The sequence below is a fragment of the Lineus longissimus genome, chromosome 12 (assembly GCF_910592395.1).
Source record: "Lineus longissimus chromosome 12, tnLinLong1.2, whole genome shotgun sequence".
In the NCBI taxonomy this organism is placed as follows: domain Eukaryota; kingdom Metazoa; phylum Nemertea; class Pilidiophora; order Heteronemertea; family Lineidae; genus Lineus; species Lineus longissimus.
In genome coordinates, this window is record NC_088319.1 from 16,823,322 (window position 1) to 16,837,622 (window position 14,301).

Consider the following 14,301-nt stretch of genomic DNA (forward strand, 5'->3'; position numbering starts at 1 on the left):
CGAATTCCACATACTGAACTCCGTGGCCTCCGCCGGTTCCCGGGTCGGAAAGCTGGGCAATGGCAATACATCGAGGGTCAAGATGGAATTCAATGGCGGGTTTTCTTTCGATTGCACTCGATATCTTCGACGTGAAGTTCCCGTATACATATTGAAGTTCTTGCACCAACATTTGGCTAGAAGCAACGGGGAACGCCAGCTAAAGCTGTTATTACTGTACCCCTGACATGTTTCTTCTACGGCAGCCTCTCTAATGACATGGAGTCAATCCGGCGAGATACCCTTGGCTTCTGGGGCACTGCCCACTTCGATGGCCTGGGCTTATCGATTCCTCTACTTACGGGTTCGCCTCGGGTCGAATGGCTATTACCATCAGAGCGATGTGCCTGGCGGGGTCGTGGCCCATGCTAAGGGGACTTATCTATGAAATCAATTACTAGTACCGAACATGTATTCGTAAAGATGCAAGATACATGTATCACATTCCCACTACACATTTGTCAAATTGTATTGGCTGGTGATAGTGGGGGACCATTACCATTAATCGTTCGATAGCCTTTACGCGACTTTATTGGTAAAGTAGGAGATGGTTTTAAGGCCATGTAAAGGATCTCCCCGCGAGCCTGACACTGCCTGATGAGGCCATGGGCGAGAAGTGTTATCGTGGCCTTTCGGTAAAAACCAACTCAGGATAACGTGATATTCCACTTTAAAATTATCATGGAATCCCCACCACCTTGGAAGCTGTATCCCACCTTTGATCATGAACCGAGCATAATGATTATGATGGACGACAAAGGCGGTTTATCAACGTCTCAGACCATTAAGCCCTGAGCTTGGCACACAGAACTTCAAAGCGATCAGTTAATGGCTGTCAGACTGTCAGACTGGTTAGGAAGCAGAGTTCGGAGGTTGTATAGTCGTCAGCCTCGATAGATCTGTCGAATGTTTTGATGGTGGGGAAGTCATTCTATCAGATGGAGATCATCTTGCAGCCTTCTCAAGACATTTTTGTCGAGAAATGCGTTTGCAGGGAAGGAAGGTAGTTCAAGGATTTAGTCGGCGTCGGTACAGGCATTGAAGATGCCACGATCAAACATAGCAAACAAGGTCAAGAGGGTGTTCACGTCAAGGAACTCCTAACCAATTCAGCACATAGCGAAGTGCGGAGGGAAAGGCTCAAAAAGGTAAGGACAACGGATTGGTGATAAGTATAGACGTAAAAGCTACAGCCCAGAGCATAGTTTACATCTTCTGTTGCTGTCTTTCATTGCTCAGCTATTCAATTAACTTAATGAAAAAGTTAGTATTCACCGCCTTTATACATGAGAGGAACGATAACAAGAAGATTTCACGTTGAATGATTTCCGTTCCCGTTTCATAGTCAAAACAAGTTATCACAAATGTCACCTCTCCACATCACTGACAGGACACACCCGAAGAGTACACAGTCATGTTGTTATAACCCAATCACGATTATTCCTTTGCTCTGTGCGAATGTCTCGTTCTACTATGACCAATACTTGATTCCCCTATCACGTTATTGCATTATCTGTCCGGCAAGCACGCCATGTTTCATCAGTCGTCTCAGTCCTGAGGGAGATTTCTTGAAATCATTACGATGGATTACCCATGCCCCTGGTTGATACCCTTGTCACGAAGTCTGAGTTCATGTCATGTCGTGCGAAATAGTTATTTTGTCCACATGTACTTTCATTATTTGTCCCCAAGCGTTGACGGCCCCTCGATGACAACATGTTATTTAAGGAAAGAGGACTGTCTGTCACTACTAGTAACAACTTCTTTTCAACATAGTTTGGCATAATGCCGAACTGCATTAGAGGTCTACAGCATTCGAGTCCATTGTACTTTCTTGTGATAAACTCTGCAGTATTGATGAAAATATGCACGCAAATTCATCTAAACTTGGCATCGACAGCATTTGAATATCAGTCTACAATTCGGCGACATTGCTGAAATTCAACAGTCAGCATCACCAAAACAAAAGCGCAATTAAATCACGTTGACTAATCTCCGGGGTGTATGATCAGGGATGACATTGCTATCAAAGACTGATGTAATTAAGATGATTAAGAACCTTAGCGACAAGATCAGAAGCCTGGCTGCTACCTATGCTCAATTATGAACCCATCTTACTGAGATTATCAGCCGATAGTGCAGAATGTCCCAAAGTTTTCTTTGAAGTGAGGTATTGCCCATGCGCCTCTGGCTAACTCAATACAGGCGGTGATAGATGACCTTTGTGGAGGGTCCTAACCCTTATGCCTGGCTGGATGTCAAAGGCAGCACCTCGCCTCAGGTCGATCATCTCTACCACAGGTATCATTGCTCTCGTGAGATGAGCGGATGGATGAGGCACATACATACTAGATCAATCCACCAGTTTCCGTAAGCACGATTTTGAAGACTGCGCCCCTAAAGCAGAATCGAGGACATCTTCTTGGCCAGCACGACTTGGTGTACGTAATATTGCTGCTTTCGGAGATCGCTGACTCCGAAGGTGACCTAACCTAATAGTATCAATGTGTATATCCAACTGAAGGTAAGGCAAGAGGATCCCCAAGGACCTGTCCTGAATGGAAGGATAAACCGTCCTTGCTGCTGGACGTGATAGCAAATGTGACATGATAGGCCAGAGTTCACGCCCACAGCCAGCGGCTATCGCTGTGAGGCTCAGGCTATTGGCCCTTGAGGTCAACCCGCTTAGATGTTTTAAGCAGCGTCTTAAGCAAATCCTTACTGCTGATTACTCCTATCAGTGGGCGTTTCTTCATATATTCACCAGCTATTAGGCGATTTATCGATCAGGCTTATACAAGTTCTTCTCTCATTTTTAGACATCAGACTCCCTCAGCTGAAAGCTACGTGGGCAAGACATAACTGATATCGCGAAAGAGGATTTCCATGTATCGAAAAATGTGCCGATTTTAAGATCCCCATTCATTACCCTGAGAAAGCGGCTTTCACTAAAAGGCTTCTAAGATCAATGAGCAAAAGACTCTAGAAGACAAGGTAGGAACAAATCTTCCGATCCTTATTTGTCACGAACATACAACCATCCCAGGGGCAGCTGTGATAAAATTAATTAGAGTTTCAGACACGAACCCGATATTCTCGGTGACTTTTTTTCCTCTTCGCTAATGACTTCGATCTTAAAAGCAACATTGAATCATTCATTACTTGAAAGTTACCGCAATACTTCTCAGAGAGTTAGACTACAGAACTTGCCAAAACATTGCGGATGGGTAGAATGAATCTTTAAGTACATTTCGGTGTGAAGATGGGGAGATTTGGCGGAACGTTGGACTTACATACTTGCCAAAGAAGAAAAACACGGTCGAGAGGTAAGTTACCAATTTCTTCATAGGGTCATTCCTAACATGTCCCGTCTACCCAAAGCAGCTGGTAAGGACGACCACTTCTCGTTTAATGACCCCATAATGGATACTCCACCAGCGGCCCGGATAGGCATCCTGGTATATAGCTACTTGGCCAAGCACCATCCAGAGCATCAGTACAGTTTACCCTCGGGTCAGGCAAGTATTCGCAAAGCCGCAAGAACTCTCCTTCCCTTACCCTACTTTATAGTCAAGAGGCCAAGTTTTTCAACAAGTTTTGCCACTAATGCTTTCGTTAAACTGACTTTGCGTTTACATAAGCTGATGGACTTACATGTGACTGAAAGATAGAACGGAACGTTCAGGGATAACCATAAGCACCACAATTTTGGCAAGAACTTGTGAATGTCCTTTTCAAGAGTGGGGGGGGGGGGGGGGTCAGTTCTTTGTTTTCCGGAAGACAGACTCCCACCTTCGAAATTGGCATTCTGTGAAGGAGTTGTACTTGCTTTAGGATTTCAAGTTCCAGTGCCAAAATGGTGGTGCCTACAGCACTAGTATGGTCGACCCTTAAGTTAACGCACGCTTTAGTGAAAAACAAATGTTTTGAACAAACAGGCCCTGTTCCTTGCCTGTACAGACTCGAACAAACCCACATGCAAAGACCGAAGAAAATGAGAAACCAACTGTCGTTTTGTATGACGGTCGGAAATAGTTTCCCCCCTTGGCATTTCTTTGAAGCATGGTTGCTGACACCCGGCTGCCTGCTGCAGCAGCTGCCAGTGACAGTGCCTTCCCCTTCACTGACTTAATGGACAATTCATCGATGTGAGCGGTGTACCAAACTGGCTGAAGTCGCCATGTAAATCAGCAATTGTTCACGGCTTCTGGCTTGCTTCATCAGAACGCCATAAACCACTTTTTTGTAACTGCTCCGGCAATTTTCACCTAAATTATGGTACCCGCTGTTGCATTCCTAAAGCAAAATTGACCGAAACCAACCCGACGCTTTCTCATTTCAAAGAGATCCATGATTCGACAATTTTGATTAGACAACACCAGAGAGGCGAATTGTGACTCTGAGTGAGTACGGAGAAGGAATTCCATCAAAGCTATACGGGAAGCCAGTTTAGGAATATCCGAAGTCAGGAGCTTGAAAACCCTACAGAGAGATATTGAAACGGACGTATACCCATCAGGAACACTGCATATGACGACATTCTTGCAAGTCTTTTATAGCTTGGCAGCACCACCAATGTGTTGAGTGCAAGACCTTCTGAGGGTTGAGATTTCCCACATGAGGATACGACACATTCTCCTTCAAGTCACTGTGAAAGTAATTGAGGAGGCGAGAAGTGCCAGACAGATGGCAGATGGTGAATTATCATGAGTAGTGATGTAGATTCTTCTGTTGGGAATCCATACTTGAGAGGTGAGGTGAACTATCTAGAGTTAATCAACAAATGCTTAGCAAAAGTCACTAGAGCTATTGCGCTTTCGAGATTTCCAGGTGAGATGAACTATAATCAACTGTAATTCTAGCCAGCCTGAATGACAGTTTATCGCAGACCAGCCTCCCGACAGTCATTCATTATCAAATACCCCTAATGCCAAGCTAAAATTGGAGAATATCCCTTGCCTACGTGGCTATCGGATTCCGATTTTCAAAGGATAAGGTTTCTTCACGCAGTTTTTATATGAGGCTGTGAAAGGGATAGGTTGGCCCGGGAATTTGCAATAGTTTTGTGAATAAAGAGGGAGTATCAAAACTACAAAGAATATTATTATCAGATATCAGATATTTATTTAGCGCTCGCCTCCAATAAAAAAGACACCAAGAAGAAGTCGCGTCATGGGATTACATGCAAATGCTGCAGCAAAGTTAATTTGGCGGTTAAATCCCCAGGAACCAATCAAAATGCACCTTAATGAAACCGCCTGTCTGCAATATCAGAATACGTATTATCTTAGACACAGGCGACACTTTAATCAGGTTAGACAATTACCACATAACCCAAGAGGATTAAAGACAATTTACCATGCTATTTTCAATAAAATCAACCCGTGGATTGCAACACCAGAGCAATGTTTCTATAATTAGTTTCTGAAGAGTTCCCAATGCCTTTTAGGAAATATCAAACAAGCGAGAGATTGCAGCGCGCGTTTTCGTTCGATTTTGTTTCCCCTAGAACGTCTGCTTAAACGCTGTACGGCACTTATGGAAACCCTAACCGATTAACCATCAAAAACTACATTTGGTTTTAGTTTGGCACCCCTTGAAGTTAAGCTTCCACTGCAACCGCAAATGATAATGTCAACTCGGATATCTCCGCCTTGCCAAGATCTATGCCCGTTGGTAGTAGCTGTAGTCTAATCCAGCATCCAATATTTTGTTATTAATATCGAAGTCGATACAGCGCACGAAAACCAGGCTAGTTATTTCGTTATAGATTTGATCAAATCAGGGTTTCAAAAATAGCGGATTGGACCGAAATCCTACCGGCGGCCTAATGGCTTCAAAGGCTGATGTCGCAGCCAATTTGGTCTTCAATCGTTCTATAGTGATTTTCCCGTGACGACATTTGACTCGGAATCGCATCCAGTTTGCGCACAAAGCACTTTTAAGGAAGGATACGGCGGATCACTAATCCTGGGTTACTGTCACTGCTGGTTCGACCAAGAGAGGGTTCATTTATTAGCATCGGATTTGGCATGACTTCTGGCTGTGTGAAATGAAGGAGCTGCATGAATCACCACCAAAATAGGCAATTGGTTCGGCCCTGTTTAAGCGTCTCTTGAGCCTTGATGCGTCATTGCTCTCGTAGGCAAGGAACTCAAGTGTTGCCTTCACAATCAGGAATTTGTTCAGCCTTAAATGTACATGTACTTTCAAGGGCTAAAGCTAGTAAGTACATGTACGTGCGATACAGCTCAGACATCAATTCCATTTGTCAATCCTCTCATCTAGAGCCTATTCAGATACCAGCTCCCGAGCGCCTATTCCTTTCTAATTACAGAGGTATTTCAATTATTTTCTAATCCATAGCGGCTCTTACTCATCTAATTCTAAGCTTACCCATTGTCCCGGCTCAGACTCCGACTTTCATCTTATCAGATGGAATCAACTGTTTGACTTTCCTGTTAATTACTTTCGCTAAAGCTAGACATACCCATCCAATTGGCAAATTAAAGCCTACAACGGCCTATACTGTCAGATCCAGCAGTTACAGTTCCACATATGAAGAAATACAAGTTCCTGAGTGAGTGTTCAAAACATTATCGATAGGGTCATCAATTTTGTTAAGCCGAGCCCAGATCCGTCGTTTACTATTACTTAGCAGATAGCCCTCAGGGCAAAAGCGACTTGAAACTTTATGGAAACCAATTACTTTCATTTGACCTTCGCTCATACAGAGCCTACACGGTATAGGCAACCATTCTTGTCAAGATAGATTTAGATTTGATCCCAATCGTGTTACATACTATCACAATTATGACATATCTGTCACAATCCGGGAAAGAGGTTTGAAATTAAACATGAAATTTTGACAAGTTGTTGACGTTTTAAACACACTGAGGTGGGTGAATAATTTAAACTAACAGAAGCTGACCTGATGATGATGGGATGATAAAATGCAGTAGATGGTGTCTGTGAAACGTCACATTTCTGGGAAGAAGCAGCGTCAAATGCCAAAAGATGAGATATTTGGTAATGGCGTATTTCCCGGAGAAATTGTTGATCTGAATTCGTACGATGCCATGCATGCCGCTCAAAGCAGTCTGACAGCCATTGCTGTGGCTTACGATCACTGTCTGACGCAACTGTAGAATATCAATGACAGTGTCACTTCAGCCCTGCCTCAGACGTAGGATCTCAGCGGCCAAATCTCGACCTGACCACCGAGTGCAATTTTCCCAATATATCGCCAAGTCGACCCCAGCGCCAAGGATATTTGAGATGTTCATCAGAAATGAAAATGAACCTTTGGCTGATTACCAATGAAATCGTCAACTTATTAGGCTACCTCAGTCTGAAAACTCACCAATCTTAGAAGATTATTCTCAATTTTCCTTAAAAACAAAATATTTCATGCCTTTCTCAATTACTTATGTATACGACGTTGATGCTTTACGGAATAGTTGAAGCTCAAAAGGTAATTACTAGTATCCATGTACATTTGTATTACAGTCCTCGGATAAAATTTGCTTAATGATGTCTCATTAGCAAAGCAAATCATCAGCCTAGAACCATGTGAAGTACGTGTATCTGATTCTGAATAAATCTGGAGTTTGATCTCCATATAAACCTTGAACACTTCCCAAATGACGACTATCATTAGACGGCGTCTGGCCATGAGTGTCGGCCCTGGTTCAGCTCATTTCGGGATAATAGATCGTTGGGAAAGTTGAACACATGGAAAACTTTAGAAGAAATAAACAAAAACTTTCCGCCTTATGCACCTTTCGTATCTCATTGATCAACTTTATGAGGGTATTTCCTCCCATTTCGCTCATCACAACTAACATTTTTACCATCATTTTAGCAATTAACAAAACAGCGTCTCGCTCATTAGGGGCGATCTCAGCTGTTCCTTGCGCGGCATGCGCAGTTTCTACTTAAATAAAGTCAGCACACATATGTGGTTGTCTTAAAAAGTTGCACGATTGTTGATGTGAGTTTTATTGCAGCTATTACGTGGATGGTTAATGTAATAGAGGGTTAGACAAGCGGTTCAGCTAGATAGACGTTCAACAGCCTAAAAACAACGGCAGATTTCTTAATCACAATGGCAAAACTTACGAAGAAGGAATAATATCGGAAATAAGTTTGAACAACAATTGTCTGTTAAAGATACCTCAGAGTACATAATAACCCTGCAGAGAATGAAATGAACCACCTGTGCGCTTCGTCACAAGGCGATATTCTCAACACTCATCTCATTGTCAGTATATTTAAAACGCGAAAAAATGTCTCACCTTCCGTGGCGGAGGAATTGTTTTGACGGAAATAGAATTGCTGTTTTATTTAGCTACAAGTTGCAAAAACATTTAGGTCTTAAATGTAAAGATCATTTGCTGGCTAGTGAGCCTGTTTTATTGCAAAACACCTGTGAAGGATTACCTAGGTTTAGAGTGTAATGAACGTTATTGCTGTTATTACCGTCCGCAAGCTTCATTCCACATCAAACTAGACACCAGGGATAGCTGTCTTCCCAAAAGATGCTAGCTCGGAATACATCTGTTGGCAAACAGACGTGGACTTCCGCGAGCAGACGAGTAGGAGAAATGATTACCGGAAGCAGACGTCGAAACGCTACCGGAAGTCTTCTTCGCGTCAACAAGACGATGAACCTGCGTAAAGCCCAAATATCACCCCTAGATAAACGGAATTTCTTTAAAGGTTGTTAATACTTTCTGGTATGTAAGTATTGATAATTACCTCAGGGTACATGTATCATAAAGTTTGATGTTGTTTAAACCATGTTACGGTATTTTTTTCTTCGCAAAATCAGATGTTTGCCTACACTGGTACCCGCTCCCGGCCACACTTTCATCAGCGTACATGTATCACTAGGACATGGAGCCAGTCATAACTTCCAGGCACCGGTAAACCTACATGGTTACACAATACATGTATGATGATTTATGAAGAAATATAGGCCTAGACCAGGGCACGAACAGAATCTTTGTGGGGAACTGTTGTTCAAAGCCATTTTATGTTTGTACCTATAAACATGGCCTAAGGGCGTCGACACTGCCAATTTATATATGTATATTTAGCGCCTCCAAAACATCTTTTGATAAATACTAAAGCAACAAAACCTATTATCATCATCATCATCATCATCATCATCATCATCATCATCACCATCATCATCCACATAATTATCAGTATCATCTCCAGAATCATGATTCTTGTGAGTGTGTATCTTGATGAATCAACTAATTGACTTATATCAACTCTGCGTTGGATGACTAAAGATATTCCACAAAAGTGCGAAAAAACGGCTTATTGAAGGAAAGTGGCCTGCAGCAGATAGCTTAAGTATCTGAAGCTTCTTCGGCGCTTAACACCTTACATCAGAAAGGGGAAACCGTTTCTTCTGAACTTAAAGTGTACATTCTTAGGAGATGAAAATACATGTACATGTATATCGTTTTAAAGGGGAATTACATGCAGGCAGGAGTCAGCCAGGGAGTCAAATTGTTGCGTGCTGGTGACGAATAATGAATACACAGTTAATGATCTAGGTATCAATTGACTTAGCGGTAGTGCGTAGTACTATGATATAGCAGTGACACATATTGGCGAATTTGGCCAACCGTCTGGTCAACCTCAGTGGCTCCGATCCTGCCGTTAGTCTTCTTTTAACAAGTTTCATTCTGTAGCCGGCAAGCCATTGCTATTTCTGTCTCACTAGTTGTTTATATTGCACCTGACATTGGTAAAACTTTATTTACAAACGCTAAAAATCTTGCCAAGAACACAACACCGATTTATCACTTGGCTCGTTCATTCAAGAAGAAACACCTTACAGGTGTCGGTGTTGGACCTAGAATGTAAGAACTGATCCTAGCATACTCCGTTAACTTGGTAGAGTACTTGTAGTACCCACCTTCCCTGGTCTTGATCTGATTGGAACCATTGGTATAGATACACCATCAGGTGAAATACCGTTAGGCTTTATTACCTTGCGAAGGAGATATTATCTCATGAAGCTGTTTAGAGGAAACTGCACGTAAAAGAATCTCACATAAACAACAGGTCACGTGTCAAAATTTATTCAATTTAGGCAAGCAAAGATGGACGACAGCCCCTGTCTTGTCTTGTCGGACTTCATTTTCATAGGACAGAGCACAGAACCAAGTCCGCAACACGTGATTTACATTTGTGAGGCCTTCCAGTACTCGAATTGTTTGGTAAGCCGCCAGGATGATCAACATCACCACTCCAACATTTGTTTGTAAGATTTTAGATACCATCTGAAAGAATGCACCACAGGTCATAAAAACGTGAGGTTGACTACATCTCGCTTGTGATACGGCGCAACGTATCTCATTCGTGAGTGGCCTCAACAACTTTATACAGTGGTAAGAGGTTCACCCTATATCACCTCAAAGTATGTAACACTAGCAGCGTCGGTCGGATCGCTATATAAACTCTCAATGATAGCATCTAGCATATGAAATTAATCCCCCAGGTTGAATCATATGGTAAATAGTATTAGATTTACTAGGTGTAACAGGTTGATGTTGTAGGGTTAATAACCGCACGATTTACCATCTGACCATCTGTACCATCTGACCTGATCAGACATTTAAAGAGACGTACAAATGTCACAAAAGAGTGGCACGAATTGGTTCGTCGTGCCACCACCAGGGGCGTCAAAATTGTGCCATAATGACTAGTTCACATCACACATTCCTTTGACAAATCAGTAGTTTTCCAAGGGCAACATACAGACCAAGCTTTGTGCTGGCGCCACCTGGCAGTATTGGTATAGCTATCACAACCATCACAACCACCCTGAGGGGACAGAACCTAATGTTCACGAACAGAGGAAACTCTTCTCCATAAGCCTTTTCATAACGGTGTTTATTTCTTCCATCCTGTACAAGGGATTTGATATCAGTCCCGAACAAAGAAAATATAAAAAAGTAACAAGTTGCGCTTCTTGCCCACTAATCATTGCAGGTAGAGATAGCTAATGATTCTTGGCTAATTAAATCAACTACCTTACCCAAGGTGATATATCCCTGTTTACTCGAGGTGCATACAGATGTGTGCGATACCAAGGCCTGCCTGGTCTGAATCGAGCTGCATCCGCTATGAGTAAAAGTGCGCAGCATCTAGGTGAATATAAGCTGCTATCCAACAAAAAGCGCGTTTAATATGAAACACTCGTTAGGTGGCTGGAACTCATACCTTATCGTCGTATCGTTATCTCAATAGTCAACAACTTTCTCAAAGATTAGTGCTGACAATTTTAATGATAACTTGAAAGCCTTTATCTTCCTATAAACAATGATAAAACAAATGCAAACGTACGTTAGAGATCATCAAAAATTGAAAGTGCTTGTTAGGGTATTTTGCTTTCAAAATGGTTCTTACCTGAATGCATTGTAGATGTCTTGAAAATGTACTTGATTGAATACCAGTAGAATACGAGTAATCCTCCAGAAATTCAAGATCACAATACACGGTTAAAGAATGCACAAGGATGTAATCCAAGCACGTTACGTTCCTATTCTAACGTTACTTTCAAGAACACTTTTCCAGCACGTTGACGCCTCATGGTATCAGGCAGAACTAATAAATCGATTTGATCCGATGAAATCCTCCTTCGAGTTTGACGACGATTAAGAATGGTACACACCTGTGCTAATCGCACGGTATGCCTTTGACTGACCACGCAGCTGAATCGAACTATCACTTCGACATTTTGTAACCAAGACTGAATCGGTTATTCCGACCCCCTCGTGTTGTGACACTCAAGGAAGTAGCTCCTGGTATCTATAACCAGCAACTCTTGAACGTCACGAATGATACACCCCGCTTCTTTCCTTTCCGATTGCAACTGAACTTACCAACATCGCAATCGGTTATTCCGACCCCCTCGTGTTATGACACTCAAGAAGTAGCTCCTGGTATCTGTAACCAGCAACTCTTGAATGTTACGAATGATACACCCCGCTTCTTTCCTTTCCGATTGCAACTGAACTTACCAACATCGCAATCGGTTATTCCGACCCCCTCGTGTTATGACACTCAAGAAGTAGCTCCTGGTATCTGTAACCAGCAACTCTTGAATGTTACGAATGATACACCCCGCTTCTTTCCTTTCCGATTGCAACTGAACTTACCAACATCGCAATCGGTTATTCCGACCCCCTCGTGTTATGACACTCAAGGAAGTAGCTCCTGGTATCTATAACCAGAAACTCTTGAACGTTACGAATGATACACCCCGCTTCTTTCCTTTCCGATTGCAACTGAACTTACCAACATCGCAATCGGTTGCTGAAGAAACAGAAAATACCCACAATCGCCACTCAGCGTTATCGGCAAGAATACGATACAATGCAATGGGTGCACTGCCCAAGCCCGGCTTGTTTCAGGGCACTTACAGATATTAGGAAACACGTCAGTATCATCATCAAGACCTATCAGGTCACAAGTTCGTTTTTAAAGTTAGTCCATGTGTCTCTATCAAAAGTATATTGTCCATGAAGCATTCATAAAAAAGTTATTGGATCCAATGTCATTTTTGATGATGTTTGAAGTCACTCGTTTAGTGTCACTATGTCCACGGAAAAAGATTGTAAGTTATCCATAGTCCACGCAGATGAAAAGGTCCGCTAGAGTTCTTCTGTCCTTGGAATACTACATGGTGGCCAAAAATTATTTTCCCTTGCACAAAAGGATCCTATTGTGTATCCATTTTGTGAAGGGAAAATAATTCTGGGCCACCCTGTAGCGTCTTATCAGTCCACGTTCTGTTATTGAGCGGCGTGTCCTTTATTGACAAAATAAGATACCATAGGCCTAGACATTGTGATATACTTTTCTAACATCTCAATTCATTGATAAAAAGAGATAACATATCTTAAAAGAGGGACATTAGGCCCTCCACAGGTGTAACAGTGTTAGTTAGGCCTATCCTTGGATAGAATGTTCCTGGATCACACACTAAGTCGCTTTTAGTCTCTAAGATATAAAAAGTCATGAGTCTATAGAATCATACCCGTCACGATACAATATGGATGGATACTACTTCCAGGCGAAACATATACACAAGAGTAACATTTTTGAGTGTTACCGTTTCATATGATAGATAGGCTCACACGTTTTTCAGTGTTCCCACTATTGAAAAGTCATTGTCTCTATAGCAGTCCTATGTATGGAAACACTGAAATGTGGGGAACAACTACCGATGGGCAATTGCCTGCCCCATAATCTGACTACCAATGCACCCAATAAGGGCGGGACACATACACGGACACTATACATCAATCAACGCAAATCATGTACATACACGATGATGAAGCAATGTAAACAAATGAAACGTTCAGGGGCCATGTGCAATTCACAATTTTGTATAACTCCCCTGAAGGTGAGCCAACAACCTTGCAAATATATGTACATGGCTGCAACCCAAGTACGGACACTATACATCAATCAACGCAAATCATGTACATGTATATACACGATGATGAAGCAATGTTAACAAATGAAACGTTCAGGGGCCATGTGCAATTCACAATTTTGTATAACTCCCCTGAAGGTGAGCCAACAACCTTGCAAATATATGTACATGGCTGCAACCCAAGTACGGACACTATACATCAATCAACGCAAATCATGTACATACACGATGATGAAGCAATGTTGACAAATGAAACGTTCAGGGGCCATGTGCAATTCACAATTTTGTATAACTCCCCTGAAGGTGAGCTAACAACCTTGCAAATATATGTACATGGCTGCAACCCAAGTACGGACACTATACATCAATCAACGCAAATCATGTACATGTATATACACGATGATGAAGCAATGTTGACAAATGAAACGTTCAGGGGCCATGTGCAATTCACAATTTTGTATAACTCCCCTGAAGGTGAGCTAACAACCTTGCAAATATATGTACATGGCTGCAACCCAAGTACGGACACTATAGATCAAGATCACAATACACGGTTAAAGAATGCACAAGGATGTAATCCAAGCACGTTACGTTCCTATTCTAACGTTACTTTCAAGAACACTTTTCCAGCACGTTGACGCCTCATGGTATCAGGCAGAACTAATAAATCGATTTGATCCGATGAAATCCTCCTTCGAGTTTGACGACGATTAAGAATGGTACACACCTGTGCTAATCGCACGGTATGCCTTTGACTGACCACGCAGCTGAATCGAACTATCACTCCCACATTT

At 42.2% G+C, this 14,301-nt stretch overlaps 1 protein-coding gene across 2 annotated transcripts in view; it reads right to left on the reverse strand.

Moving 5' to 3' along the window:
* LOC135497004 (zinc finger protein 385B-like) overlaps positions 1 to 14,301 on the reverse strand; it is a 112,454-nt gene that overhangs the window by 95,616 nt on the left and 2,537 nt on the right. Inside the window, exon 2 of one of the 2 annotated variants that reach the window (XM_064786628.1) lies at positions 11,473 to 12,877. In XM_064786628.1, coding sequence (XP_064642698.1) covers positions 11,473 to 11,482 — 10 coding nt within the window. In that variant the 5' untranslated portion in view covers positions 11,483 to 12,877. Of the gene's footprint in view, positions 1 to 11,472; positions 13,788 to 14,301 lie in introns of those variants that run through there. The other variant, XM_064786627.1, reaches the window with a different exon arrangement.